Here is a 16,159-nt window from a genome sequence, read left to right as displayed (position 1 = left end):
TTGTACAGGTGCCGTTCGTGGTCGAATAGAATCGTGCAATCTCCGGACTTGACCAGCATCTGCATTTGTGTCCAAACATGCATTCCTTGCGCTATTTTCATATTTTTCTCCACATCGCCTGTATGTCATGGCCCAGTAGCTGGGCTCGTACTCGCTTCGATATCGTCCTGTAAACACTTCGTGATCCTCACTTAACGCAAAACGTTGTTTCATCACTACACGCAAGAAAATTTAAATTCCCTTTAGCTTTTTATTGCCTAGGACTCCTACATAAACGGTGACACGTGGGAGGAGATTCGGCAGTTACCGGCGGGTCCCGCACGTTGTAGGAATATATATGGAGGTGACGCCGTAGCTCTGCCGGGTGACAGGCGGTTATATACGACGGGCGCCTAGTGCACCGCAGCCCCGAGTCCTCTGCGACCTGCGAGGCGCTTCCAGACAACAGGATCACACACTGTAGACGCGATGCCAGGCGAGAAGGCGGCGACGGGCGTAGCGACGCAGTTCCTTGCTGCATTCGTGGGTGAGTCGAGTCGCCTTGTCACAGGCTTTTTTCGCAACTGGAATCCACAACAGCGTTCGTTACCCTTACGTTTTCCCAGTGCAAGGCTATGGTCATAAACAGAAAATTTAGTGCTTCAAATGGTTCAAATGGCACTGAGCACTATGGGACTTAATATCTGAGGTCATCAGTCCCCTAGAATTTAGAACTACATAAACCTAACTAACCTAAGGACATCACACACATCCATACCCGAGGCAGGATTCGAACCTGCGACCGTAGCGGTCGCGCGGTTCCAAACTGAAACGGTTAGTGGTGTATAAAATGTTTTTATATTAAGGTCTAGATCGCGACACTTTATAGAAGATGACAAGCATCAACTACACGTCGCGGTTCTCTTCAGGCCAGACAGGAATAATCAGAAAACGTCAGTGAGTTAAAATACTACAAAGAAAAAATATATACATATAGTCGTTACTATAATAACTTGTCAGTTCACTAAACCGCAAGTTGGCATACTGAATTCTGGAAGCAACTGAAGTTTTCGATACCGATTCGTCATCTCACAAATAAACTCTTACCTTTCAGCCTAACCTAGACCGTGTGCGACACTGCAGATAGACATCTGACCACCAAGACTCCACTTTAACATTATTTATTTATTGCTTATTTAGCATAACCAGATTAGGGCCTTAATGTTCTCTCTTACGTCTGACCAAGAATAACACATGCAAAAAATATTAAATAATCACAGTAACAATAATTTGCATTATTAATAAAAATAATAAGTGGCAATAATCATAACCATAGTAGCACGGAGGAATTAAGAAAGATATTAGTTAGTTATTACATAGTAAACTCAATAATAATAATAAAAATAATTTGTATTTTTGAGAAAAGTAATAATTTGCAATAATAATAACAATAATAATAAAATTGTAACAGTAATAATAATAATAATAATAATAATAAAACATTTAAGGCACTGAGAAAGGTATTGATTAGTTTAGCATTTTAGAAGCCTTCTTTGGTATTAGAAGTGGAATTGATAACAAAAACGGATAGTGCAAGAGGAAAGGATTGGAATGGAAGTGACAGTGGTTGCTAGAAAAGATGAGAATTACAGTAGAGAACTCCGTAGACAAGAAGAGGGAGTAGTGTTGGGGGAGAGAGGGTTGACGAGAATGAGCTGCAAGGAGATATCGCTATTCTGATAGAAGATGGGCCATTAGCTACCTTTTGACGTCTAAAAGGATTTTAATTTCTATAATACTCTGACGATGTGTTGTGTAGTTGTAGAGAGAGAATTTTACTGTGTGGGGAACGAGTATTTCTGCCGTGCTGTTCAAATAGTGGGTTACGCTTGAAGCTAAATAGGAAGGAGAGCAATGATTGAGAAGACGATACAGCAAACACAGCATAATCTCTACGTTTATCGGCCCGTAACCATAATAATTGTTCATAGGCATAAAGGATATGGTCGAAATAGTAAATATCACAAATGTATCGTTCACAAGCATTCATCACCAGTTTGTAATCTAACCCCTCCTTCCTACGTCCCTCTATAGTCCACATTGCACAATGTCTTTTATTAACATTTGAGAGCTGTGAAGATTAGAATCAGCCTTCTAATTTACTTGGCTTGTCATGTTGAGTTGGTTCTAGTTCTTCCTGTCTAGGGATCTAATTCTTGAAGTTGAAATTCTCTCATTTTAGGTCCTCATGGTTGGATTGAACTAAATAAATTTGAAGATTGTTGTTGCAAATTGTTTGTACATATATTTTCTCCCATTTTAGTATATCATACAGCTTCTTGATTTTTCACATTAATTACATTGTTCGTACAAAAATACATCCGATCACATCAGAGGCATACTTACGACTTCCACACTCTGCAGAAATAACAATATTACAAAGGGTTTACAATTTGCCTTAACAAATGAATATCCTTTAGTTTCTGTTACATTATTAATTTCGATTATTTTTTCTTAAATGAATCCAGAAATAAACGTAGTAAACAGTAATTAATAATAGAAATTCTAAGTGTGCAATAATTCGTAATTTCAAATGTTTCTAAAAAAATAATTTTAATTGTACATTCAGAACTAGTACTTATCGATTATAACATATAAACTAAAATATTTTATAAATTAATTCCTTTTCATAAATTTTAGTTTGAAATATAACATAATATGTATAAAATTATATGAAAGTTTTCAGAAAAGCAACTGAGACGGTACTGACCTATCCAGAATTTGAAAAATAATACTGTTGAGGAACAGTAATGCTAGACGAGGATATTCCGTAATAAGTTTCAGCCGACTTGAAGTCTCACACGAAAGTCCTTGGAGAATAGGATTACAATTATCATGGATGGGGAATATTAGTGACGTTACGAGATTCTTTTTAAGCTCGAGTTGAAATACTTTTTCATATTTCTGAATTGAATGACGTGATACTTACACCTCCTTACAGAACTTTGTTTCGTTCCCATATTCTATGCAGAAGAAGAAAAGGTGTATTCTGTGTTGCTTAAGATAAACGATGGAAGGGATTACCTGAACTGAGTAGTAATAATCTTTTGTAAGCGACTAAGACTGCTTGCGTTTTAGATTGGTTAAGTTTCAAACATATGTTCTCCACCGTCTCTGATAAGTAAGTCAACAATTACGTCCTGGATTTGCTAGTTTCACCAAACCACAGCCAAATACAGTCTTTCAGCCTAATGTAGATCTTGGGCTGCAGTACAGATGTCTGTCACCACAATCTACACTTCAAAAAATAATAGAGATGCAAAATAAAAATGATATTGTCAGCGTTCCCTTCTCTTTCCGTTTCCTACAACATCATTAGATGGACGGGATGTAGATGAAATTCGGTATCAGAAAGTTCACTTGACCCGAATTCTTTACAAACCTCGCACATTTAAGTAGAACGATACTTCCACCCAGTAGTGCGCAAGTTTGTACAGCTTGGAAAAACAATTACAGATGCGTAATGACAAATTCCAGACGAGAAAAGCGGAAACAGTAGTTAAAAAGCAAGTTATTTTTAAACGAATGGCACGTCATATTCAACGATAAAAGTATATAAACTGTTTCGTGAAAGCAGCAGAAAGAGAGCGGACCGTTCATTCTCTAACCTGGATTTGTATCTTGGTACAGCATTTCGCAAGCGGTCATGGGAAGATGCCTGAACAGCTGATTTATGTAGAAACTAATGTAACGATGTTTCTGTTACGACTTCGCTAGAAATTGTGTATTTAATGTAACAACGACGTTAACTTACTAGGTCAAAGACTGCGATCACACTTTCGGAGAAAAACAGTTCAGTTACAGCGGCAAATATGCGCAAACATGTAATGAATAATTTGATACCATGATTTCATGTTCTACTTTTCACATCTTGTAGTTTCCGTTATTATAAACAACGCTTTACGAATTCTGAACATCAAATGTCTATGGGCGATAAATCACGTCATGTAGCTTCCCGGAAAAGCTGGACATAGTTTTGCATGGGATATGCAGCTGTGAGGCAGTAGCACGTACGCACTCTGCGTCTTGATTATGTAGTGCGGGTTGCCTACAATGCAGTCATCTGCTCTGCATGAAAGGGATAAGTCCGTCAAAATTAAAGTACATGATTCGTTTCTAAAGTAACTTTCTCTGCTTAGATACCTTCAGTCCTAGGATTTTCTATTTGAAAACCACTCTATCAATTTAGTAGGGTAGATAGTATGCATTGCAAATGGTTTGTAGACTCTACTCCTCATCCAAGGGCCAGCTAATATTAGCGTCGCCTGGAAGTGTCAAAGAGTACTGGAGGATTCTTGTCGCAAGTAAGCAGGTAATGACCTAGAATGTACTATTAGCTTACAAGCTAATGTGGACTTCGGGCTTCACTATCGAGACATGTTGCCAATATACACTCCGAGATTATTAACATGGTTAGCGAGTGACGGCCGCTTGTAAAGTACAGCCGATTGCTGTCATTAAACGAATTGTAGGCCATACAAGCATAAACGGTGCTGTACCTAAAGAAGTAAAGATCGTGAAAAGATGCTGAAGACGAATAAAACCGGTGTCTCTCTGTTGCGGGGACACGACGTCTCGTTTCAGACCGCAGGACGGAAGAACGTCCCTACCACCAATCTACAGGCGTGAGGCAGCCATCGAGGAAACAACAGAGTATTATGACGATGCGCCGCAAAATACAGGGTTGCTATGATTAAACTTTCACTACTGTGCCACCACGGAAAGCTAGTGATCGTAGTACAATGGAACTTTCTGGAAACGTTTTGAAGGACACGCGGAAGAGAAATAACGAATAAAACATTGAATGAAACACATTCTGATTTCCACGTGAGTGGTAATGTTTGTTAATTGCATACCACGTTTACGTTCCAGGCTACAAATGTTGCGGTCTAAGGCGCTGCAGTCATGGACTGCGCGGCTGGTCCCGGCGGAGGTTAGAGTCCTCCTTCGGGCATGGGTGTGTGTGTTTATCCTTAGGATCATTTAGGTTAAGTAGTGTGTAAGCTTAGGGACTGATGACCTTAGCAGTTAAGTCCCATAAGATTTAGCACACATTTGAATATACAAATGTTGCTCAGTGTGATGACCATCATTATCCACGACAGCTTGAAAGTTTGTACGTACACCATTCTACAAATGTTTGCAGCACTTTTAGAACGGTGGACCATGGAATATTCAGCTGTCGTGACACAGCTTGTTCACGGGTTGAAGATGTCATAGTGCGTCTAGCTTTCTCTTCCGTGACAACAGTAACTTCTTCAACGTTTTGTGGGGCAATTGCCCGTTGGTCACTCCCAAGAGCAGTTCTCCATTTGCCATTTAATTCGAAGTTAATAAATATATCCTTCAACCCCAGTGCGGAAAGAGGACCTCTCCGTAGCCCTTTAATGCATCGATAGCCGTGAAGAGCAGAAGCATTATTGCTGTTGTTTCGATGAAACGGCGTTACGAGTAGAGCTATGCTCACCTTGTTCTGCCAGACCATGCTGACTATCTGCGACTGTACTTCATACTGATGCTTGTGTTTCAACCCTTCGTCACCGTACCAGTGCCGGCGCCTAACGGAAGGTGCTGACACTAACAGTACTAACAATCCAAATCTTGGAGCGCACAGTCTGAACATCATTCCTGTAAATTTGGTTACCCATAGGATAAATAGTTTAATTATAAAGATCCTGTACTTATCTGTCGTATGAATCTACGTAGTGCGGGTCGCAGGTATGGATGGCAGGAGGCAACGATGGCCCGGCTATTGCGAAAGCAGTTGTACAGCGTCGTCCTGTTAATGGCTATGTAGCAATCTTACACGATCAGCTCATCAAAAACTTTAAAATAGGAATTAACGTGAAATTCAGACCCCTCATTTCAGATTTGCTGATGAAATCTTTTTCTATTGCTATATACACTATGTTATCAAAAGTATCTGGACACCTGGCTCAGAATGACTTATGAGTTCGTGGCCCTCTCCAACGGTAATGCTGGAATTCAGTATGGTGTTGGCCCACCCTTATGCCTGATGAGAGTTTCGACTCTTGCAGGCATATGATCCATCAGGTATGGAAGGTTGCTTGGGGAATGGCAGCCCATTCTTCACGGAGTGCTGCACTGAGGAGAGGTATCGATGTTAGTCGCTGACGCCTGGCGCGAAGTCGGCATTCCAATACATCTCAGTGGTGTTCTATAGGATTCAGGTCAGGACTCTGTGCAGGCCAGTTCATTACAGGGATGTTATTGTCATGTAACCACTCCCTCTCAGGTCATGCATTAAGATGCTCGATCGTGTTGAAAGATTCAATCGCCATCCTTGAGTGGCTCTTCAACAGAGCGAAGGAAGAAGGTGCTTGAAACATCAGTGTAGACCTGTGCTGTGACAGTGCCATGTAAACCAACAAGGGGTGCAAGCCCAAACCACAAAAAACACTAGCCGGCCGCAAAGGTCATGCGGTTCTAGGCGCGCAGTCCGGAGCCGTGCGACTGCTACGGTCGCAGGTTCGAATCCTGCCTCGGGCATGGATGTGTGTGATGTCGTTAGGTTTAAGTAGTTCTAAGTTCTAAGGGACTAATGACCACAGCAGTTGAGTCCCATAGTGTTCAGAGCCATTGAAAAACACTACCACACCAGAACACCATCGCCTCCAAATTCTACTGTTGGCACTACACACGCTGGCAGATGTTCACCGGGCATTCGCCATATTCACTCCCTGCCATCGGATCGCCATATTATGAACCATGATTTGTCACTCCATATAATGTTTTTCCCTCGTTCAATCGTCAAATCTTTACGCTCCTTACACCAAGCGAGGCGTCATTTGGCATTTACGGACGCGATGTGTGGCTTATGAGCAGCCGTTCGACCATGAAATCCAAGTCTTCTCAGAACCTCACGCCTAACTGTCCTGGATCCTGATGCAGATTAGAATTCCTGTGTGATTGCCTGTATAGATGAATAAGCTTCAGGTTTGCTATTTAGTTTGCCAAAAGTGCTGCCAAGTCGAGTCAATGTCTTCAATTGCTTCTATGACTTCATTCTTAATTTTTAGTAATTCCATTCGATATTTAATGAAAGACATTTCTTTATACACCATCAGCTGCTCAAGAATCTCAGAATAAAGTTTATACACTAGCTACAAGTTTATAAAAACTTGTCTTTTACTAAACATACGAAAGCTGTCGAGCACGACCCTTTAAAAATATATTACCCGATATGTCAGTCTTTCAGTGCTATTGTAACAGATTTTCCGACCTACTTGCTCTTTTTTTTCGTTCTCTTTTTAGGCAAACAGTAAATATCACACAGAAGACGTGTGCAATGAGAGACACTAAACTGAGACAGATATACGGTTAGAGCCAAGAAGAGTTCTTTCGCTCATGACACCTTGTTCCGTTTTCTATTTGTGACATTGTCCAACGTATTTTCGTTGTGAAAGAGTTAGAAAAATTGCACTAAGCCTCGTGACAGTAAGCGGCTAACTACCCGAATGAGAAGCAGACGTTCCTCTTGTCTTGAGAAGCCGCCGCTGAAGATCGCGCGAAGCATGTGACGACCAGATGGTGCTCAATATTAACTCTGAATGACGTTTCCGGAGCAGACCGATGAAGGGGTCGGGGGCTGAGACTAGTTTAGAAGCTTTGAGCATGTAGCATTCGTGGATGTGTAGCGTCTGATCCGTTCACAGCCACTATCTACCATCATGCCAAAACGGACCGAAACCGGTAACCTTATATATACATCAAAAAAGTTCCGGAACCTGTACAGAATATTGGAAAAGAGATCAACATAAATATCATTTCCGCCCTTTTTGTTGCTCATGAAAACCACACATTGCATGTTGTACCACCATACAGCGAGACCTTCAGAGGTGGTAGTCCAGATTGCTATACACACCAGTACCTCTAATACCCAGTAGCACGTCCTCTTGCATTGATGCATGCCTGTATTCGTCGTGGCATACTATCCACAAGTCCATCAAGGCAGTGTTAGTCCAGATTGTCCCACTCCTCAACGGCGATTCGGCGTAGATCCCTCAGATTGGCTGGTCGGTCACGTCGTCCATAAACAGCCCTTTTGAGTCTACCCCAGGCATGTTAGATTGGGTTCAAGTCTGGAGAACATGCTGGCCACTCTAGTCGAGCGATATCGTTATCCAGAAGGTAGTCATTCACAAGATGTGCACGACTGGGGCTCGAATTGTTGTCCATGGAGATGAATGCCTCGCCAATATGCTGCCGATATGGTTGCACTATCGGTAGGAGGATGGCATTCGTGTATCGTACAGCCGTTACGGCGCGTTCCATGACAACCAGCGGCGTACGTCGGCCCCACATTAATGCCACCCCAAAACATCAGCGAACCTCCACCTTGTTGCACTCGTTGGACGGTGTGTCTAAGGTGTTCAGCCTGACAGGATTGGTCCCAAACACGTCTCCGACGATTGTCTGGTTGAAGGCATATGCGACACTCATCGGTGAAGAGAACGTGATGCCTGAGCGGTCCATTCAGCATGTTGTTGGGCCCACGTGTGCCACGCTGCATGATGTAGTGGTTGCAAAGATGGACCTCGCCATCGATGTCGGGTGTGGAGTTGCGCATCATGCAGCCCACTGCGCACAGTTTTCGTCGTAACACGACGTCTCGTGGCTGCATGAAAAGCATTATGCAACACGGTGGCGTTGCTGTCAGTGTTCCTCCGAGTCATAATCCGCAGGTAGCGGTCATTCACTACAGTAGTAACCCTTGGGCGGCCTGAGCGAGACATGTCATCGACAGTTCCTGTCTCTCTGTGTCTCCTCCATTGCTTTGGTTCACTCCGAGACGCCTGGATACTTTCCTTGTTGAGAAACATTCTAGACGCAAACTAACAATGCTGACGCGATCGAACCGCGGTATTGAGCGTAGGCATAGTTGAACTACAGACAACACGAACCGTGTACTTCTTTCTTGGTGGAATGACTAGAACTGATCGGCTGTCGGACCCCTCCGTCTAATAGGCTTTGCTCATGCATGGTTGTTTACATCTTTACGCGGGTTTAGTGACATCTCTGAACAGTCAAAGGGACTGTGTCTGTGGTACAATATCCACAGTCAACGACTGCCTACAGGAGTTCTGGGAACCGGCATAATGCAAAACTTTTTTATGTGTGTATATAAAAAGATTATTGCAGTTCTGACTGTTCATAATCAGTTTTAGTTTAGAAATGCTTCGGTTACCTGTAATTAGTGGCTCATATTTGGCAGTTAGCTTACGCTCTAAAATAAATGACCACGTTATTTTGGCCCAAAGGCCCCCCCGTTTTTCAATAAGCTGCCCCTGAAATTTATAACGCGCAATCAACTCAGAATTGACTGGGTCGATAGTGACTGAAAATTGGGCAGTTTCCACATACGCATATGAGGTCTGCAAACTCATATTTTCTTAGAAATCGAAGAAAGGAACTTTTTTGACTACTTCTTTTGTCCCCATAAGGCAAGTGCGACACTGGCGTAAAAACGAAGGCATCCGGCTGCGGAACGGAGGACATGTGTTCGGTTTCCAGTTGCATTCTGTACGTTTTTATTTATTTATATTTTTTCCATCATTGGAATGCATAGAAGATTAGCAAGATAGGTAAAGCAATACAGAATAATAATATGGTAGGTAAATGAATTTCTCAAACAGCATGATTAGTAAAGAAATAAAAATTTAATTCTGGGCGCTTTACAATGGTTCTGTCACTTATATAGGTTCATGCCCTCAACAGCTAGATGGATGGTACTTGCCATATAAACATTCGAAGCAAGTATATTCGCAGCACCATGAACATCTAACGAATGCAGTCTTAGCGCAACTACATTGTCCCTTTCGAAGATTCGGAGGAAAACAAACTTGTCGTACTTTTGAAAATATTTCTTTCTCGGAAATTAGTTTTATTCCACACCACGTACACGATAACATTGTCTGAAATACCGGTGCTGAAATTTGATCATGAATTATGCTGTGATTTGTTGCTGCATCCGCTCTCTTGTGGAATTTCGATGAGTTCCCGGTATCAGGCGGCAATTTTTAAATTTCGAAATAAAGTTTCCAACAGCGCGGTAAATCACATGGCTAGCACACAGATACTCAGTTTGGCGGTATTACTTCTACCGTGCAAGTCGGTTGACCGTAATCATTTATAAACACACAGTTGTTTGTCAGTTTACCTACCCCATAAAAAGACGAAAAATTTTATCAGCAATGTATGGCTTTAAAATTTTCTCAAGATATTTTTTGTAAATTGAATCCTTCTATTTTCCCTGATTTGGAGCAAGTGAAGTAAAGATTTTTTACCGAATCGATTAAATTATTGACGTCTTCTATACCCCGAAGACCAAATTAATCACTAGTTTCTTATGAGCTCGGGCAAAATTTAGATAACAACTTTTCAGAGGCTGTGATGGAATATTGCGCCGTTTAAGAATGCGTCAATTTACGTATACTAAAGGCAGCGACACGGGTTGGTTTTTCCACCTTATGCGATAACGTGCGCCGTTGTTCGTCTTCGCACAAATTTTACTCGGAATTGTTTTCGTACAACGAGGCCTAAAATTTAATGTAATTACGAAAGTCGTTTGAGAAATTTATTTATCTACTTCGTTATTATCTATAACTGATTTTTCAACCATATCAACCTTTCAATTACTACCACATTCAAAGCAAGATCAAGATATACTGCGAAACCAGCTGCGAGTTCTCTGCTTCCCAGACGAATGTCTTGTTCGCTACGCCAGCAGCTCTTTCATTGTACAGCGTTTTGGTGACACAAACGACAGCCGAAAAAAGTTTCCTTCCTCAAATTGTTTGTTGAAACCGTAGAGGTTCGTGAAAAATGCTCTGTTTTCAATTGTCTACCGATCCCGTCAATTCTCAGTAGGCTGCGCGTCATAAACATTAGGGGCAGTTGTTGTTGTTGTTGTTATGGTCTTCAGTCCTGAGACTGGTTTGATGCAGCTCTCCATGCTACTCTATCCTGTGCAAGTTTCTTCATCTCCCAGTACCTACTGCAACCTACATCCTTCTGAATCTGCTTAGTGTATTCATCTCTTGGTCTCCCTCTACGATTTTTACCCTCCACACTGCCCTCCAACGCTAAATTTGTGATCCCTTGATGCCTCAGAACATGTCCTACCAACCGGTCCCTTCCTCTTGTCAAGTTGTGCCACAAACTGCTCTTCTCCCCAATTCTATTCAGTACCTCCTCATTAGTTATGTGATCTACCCATCTAATTTTCAGCATTCTTCTGTAGCACCACATTTCGAAAGCTCCTATTCTCTTCTTGTCCAAACTATTTATCGTCCATGTTTCACTTCCATACATGGCTACACTCCATACAAATACTTTCAGAAACGACTTCCTGACACTCAAAGCTATACTCAATGTTAACAAATTTCTCTTCTTCAGAAACGCTGTCCTTGCCACTGACAGTCTGCATTTTATATCCTCTCTACTTCGACCATCATCAGTTATTTTGCTCCCCAAATAGCAAAACTCCTTTACTACTTTAAGTGTTTCATTTCCTAATCTAATTCCCTCAGCATCACCCAACTTAATTCGACTACATTCCATTACCCTCGTTTTGCTTTTGTTGATGTTCATCTTATATCCTCATTTCAAGACACTGTCCATTCCGTTCAACTGCTCTTTCAAGTCCTTTGCTGTCACTGACAAAATTACAATGTCATCGGCGAACCTCAAAGTTTTTATTTCTTGTCCATGGATTTTAATACCTATTCCGAATTTTTCTTTTGTTTCCTTCACTGCTTGCTCAATATACAAATTGAATAACATCGGGGACAGGCTACAACCCTGTATCACTCCCTTCCCAACCAGTGCTTCCCTTTCATGCCCCTCGACTCTTATAACTGCAGTCTGGTTTCTGTACAAATTGTAAATAACTTTTCGCTCCCTGTATTTACCCGTGCCTCCTTCAGTATTTGAAAGAGAGTATTCCAGTCAACATTGTCAAAAGCTTTCTCTAAGTCTACAAGTGCTAGAAATGTAAGTTTGCCTTTCCTTAATCTAGCTTCTAAGATAGGTCGTAGTTTCAATTAAATTGGCCAGTTGCGAGGATGACGCGCACACTGAGGGTTCCTTACAAACTTTATTATGTATATAGACAGTTCATACTCTCCTGGAATCGAGAATCTCGATTATTTTTGCCTGTTATCGACATTGCTACTGGCAGATTATCAGTTCCAGTGATTCCAAACTTTAGAGAATGTTTTAATTTCAATAATATAGATGAGACGTAAAGTCATGTCGGAGGCAGGTGACCATCATTGTAATAATCAGTATATCTCCATTCAGTTGACGGATCGGAATGGTAAAAGCCAAACATCAGGCAAGGAATGCCTTTATTGACATTATGACGAGTTTCGTATATCCAGCAGCAATTATGGCACGTGGGTATGGCTTTTCAAGTTATTTGTGAAACGCCGTAGCTATGTGCAGTATCTGCGGACTAGTCTTCGAATGTCTGTTTCTAATAAACTTGAAACGCCGTTCTAGGTGCAGTAATCGCTCCTCGATATCTAATGAAGGACTTTGACTTTTGACTTTACATATGGCAAGGGCCTTCTCGACCATACGCCTGCTCTATGAGCCTCCTCCACTTATACCTGTCCAATGCGCTGTTCTTCGAGTTGCTGTTGCTGTTCATCCTAGTTGTGTCCTCCCGAATGTTATCCCGCCATCTGATTCTGGGTCTCCCTCTTCCTCTCGTTCCTTCTATTGTTCTGCTGAATGCCGTTCTAGGTAGTCTGTTCTCTGTTATTCTTGCTATATGGCCTGCCCAATTCAACCATTTCCTCTTGACCACTTCGACGATGTTACGGTGTTTGTACAGCCCTTTTAATTCTTCATTTCTTCTTATTCTCCATTCCATGTTATTTTCGTCCTATACAGGTCCAAAAATTTTCCTTAGTTCTTTTCTGTCGAATATTAAAAGTTTTTCTTCATCTTTCTTTCTAAATATTAATGTTCCACACCCATATAACAACACAGGTATAATGGTCGATTGATATAAGCGGATTTTGAGGTTAGTGCTAAGTGATCTTTTTCTTAGAATTTTGATGAAACTAAAAAGTGTCTTGTTTGCTGCTAATAAGCGAGCATCTATTTCTATATCTGTTCTGTTGTTATTACTAAAAAGACTTCCTAGGTACTTGAAGGGGTCAACAGTCTTGAAATTGAATCCATCTACAGTCAGAGGTGCATATTTTCAGGTTCTCTTACTTATGGGCAGGTATTCTGTCTTTTCTTCATTAAAATGTAATCCCGTTTCCTCAGCAATTTTGTAGTAAATTTGCATCATTCTGATTAATTCTCTTTTGGAACTATTTATTAGTCCTACATCATCTGCATATGCAAGTCTTCTAATGTTTACATCCTGTAGCTGCATGCCTTGTGGACTGGTTTTAGAAAATTCTCTATCGATCTTCTCTAGGACAAGTTTAAATAAAATAAGTGAAATGGCATCCCCATGTCTCAGTCCAGTGTACGCCCTAAAATCTTCAGTTTTTCCTACCGGTGTCTTTATGCGACCTAAAGTTTCATCTATACACATTTTAACTAATACGATTAATTTTGATGGTATTTTAAATTCCTTTATTATATTTAGGAGTGTCTGTCGGTGTATGCTATCATAGGACTTTTTAAAATCTACGAATAATATGTCGACATCTACATTGAATTCCCACGCCTTCTCAATCACTTGTCTTAGGATGAATAAGTGATCTAATGTGGATCTGTTACTGCGGAAACCACATCTAATGAAGGATCAGATCCGAAACGCGTCATGTGAGCAATAAAATCATTCCCTGTCTGATGTTTGACTTTTACTATCCCGAACCCGTCAGCCTGAATGCTGAACTACCTGATTGTTTTAATTTCAAGTTTGACGTCAGATAATTAATGAAAAAAGAAATATTTTTTCGTGTGATATAATTACAAATTAACAGTTTTTGGAGTTTTTCCTTTACTTGTACTGTGAAATCTTGCTTCCTGCCAAATTTCATAATTCCAGGACAACAGGTATTCTATAGGTTTTGATAAATGAGCTGCTAGTATTAAAATAAGTGACATAAATGGCCGCATATTTTGACTTTAGTGGCTTAGAAGATTCACCGTTCCACACCGTCAAGGGATCATATACCTCACTATGTGGCATAAATGTCAGCTTGCTAGGTCTACCCTTTCCTGAGAAAAAGGACTTTTAATAGTGGGCAAACACGCAGACAAAGGATTCCGTTTGTACAGACAGAGGTAATGAACCCTAAAAATTGAGGGTTGTTGTGCCAAAATATCAGAGTATTTCATTTTAGTCTGTACACAAGCTACCTTCCAAATACGAGCCGAATCGGTTGCCCATATCAGAGATCCTCTCCTTGTTAGAGATAAAGGCACATAGTAAAAATGGATCAGGAACTGCAAGGATGTCTGAACAACAACAACAAGAACACTTTCGCTCTATGGGGACTCTATGTTGTGCGTCTCGAACAAACAGGAATCCATGACACACTTTTAAACCGACATGAAACCTGAATACAGTAATAATATTGTTCATCAGTAATATATTTGATGTTGTATTTGTTTGATGCCTGCTTTGTTGTTGCCGTTAATGGGAAGGTAGGAGATCGCGATATGACAAGTGCGTACGATGCTTATGAGATCAAAGAAGAAAACTCTTCAGATGGTTCCTAGGTCTGTAGAACATCCAACAGACAGTTCAGCGTTTAGTAACGGGGTCAAACGATTATGTACAAAAATGCCTCCTTGCACATGCCAGATGGTAGGTTGTGAAGTGTAGGTACAGCTATAGTAAATTGGTCGACACAAGTCGGGTAAGTAAAATACTGTTCGGTCGAAACAGTGATATATTCACATCTGATACCGAGTACAATATCAAATAACATATATCTACATGACATTCCGTTTCAACAGATCAAATCAGTACTTGACAGCGACCAGTTCGAAAAAACCACCATGATATTTTGTGTATGTAGGTCTTGTGAAGTCTACAACAGTAGACTCGGTGTGTCACGTGGTTTTGTTGTGGGTTAAAAAGAACGTTCTGAAAATAATAGGTCAGGAAGTATTTAACAAATCAGGAGCAATAAATTTCATTTTATAGGAGAGCTAGCAGCTATATATACTGTCACCACTCGACGGATAACATCAGAGCTGGAAATAAATTTAAGACACTTTCATGAAACTAGGGATATAAATCGCTCCGCATAACATATCATTTTGTTTCGAGCCACTTTTTCCGCGAGTACCAGGGACTCTTGTGCGCATATGGAAACATCTCTGTAGTTATTTTCGCTCTGCTCGGTATTAGAAAATATAAGAGACATAACTGCCATGTTGAGAGCGTCACTTCTGCGATTTTGATTAAGCGATACTTCGCTATTAGAGAATATTGAGTGCATTACTCAAAATATGCCTTGAGAAACATTCCAAGCAGAAGTTTAATTGATCACTATAAATGTAGCTACGCTGAATGCATGATAAGGCAATGTGAGTTTCTAGTGAATGAAAGATAGAGATATTGTGTGCCCGCATCTCGTGGTCGTGCGGTAGCGTTCTCGCTTCCCACACCCTGGTTCCCGGGTTCGATTCCCGGCGGGGTCAGGGATTTTCTCTGCCTCGTGATGGCTGGGTGTTGTGTGCTGTCCTTAGGTTTGTTAGGTTTAAGTAGTTCTAAGTTCTAGGGGACTGATGACCATAGATGTTAAGTCGTATAGTGCTCAGAGCCATTTGAACCATTTTGAAGATATTGTGATATTAAGTATACGAGTCAATCATTTTCGTATCTTCATCACTGAATTGTTTAAGAAAATGATTATAATCTAAAACAGTGATTAAATTATAATGTTCAGGTATTCGTAATCTTATCTGGGTGGCTAGAATTTCAGAGTGGATATTCAGACTATTTTATTTCGTTGTTCAATGAGACTACTACATGTGTAAACTTTAAAGATTCAGATTTTGAAAGCTTAGAATAAATATAAACCTTATGTATTGCCGAACAACACCAGGTAAGGCGGGCGTTGTTATCGTGCTGAACATTAGCTCTCGAAAACGAGGTACAACTACCGCTAGT

At 40.8% G+C, this 16,159-nt stretch overlaps 1 protein-coding gene across 2 annotated transcripts in view; it reads left to right on the top strand.

Annotated features, from left to right (window-relative positions):
- The first annotated feature begins 376 nt into the window (after positions 1-376).
- The window catches only part of LOC126278605 (facilitated trehalose transporter Tret1-like), a 64,345-nt gene continuing 48,562 nt past the window's right edge, over positions 377-16,159 (top strand). For both annotated transcript variants that reach the window (XM_049978843.1, XM_049978842.1), the window contains exon 1: positions 377-526. In XM_049978843.1, coding sequence (XP_049834800.1) covers positions 469-526 — 58 coding nt within the window. In that variant the 5' untranslated portion in view covers positions 377-468. The remainder of the gene's footprint in view (positions 527-16,159) is intronic.

This window comes from Schistocerca gregaria, chromosome 6 (assembly GCF_023897955.1).
Source record: "Schistocerca gregaria isolate iqSchGreg1 chromosome 6, iqSchGreg1.2, whole genome shotgun sequence".
NCBI lineage: Eukaryota > Metazoa > Arthropoda > Insecta > Orthoptera > Acrididae > Schistocerca > Schistocerca gregaria.
Note: the sequence above shows the minus strand (reverse complement) of the source record. Positions and strands in the feature narration are given on the sequence as shown.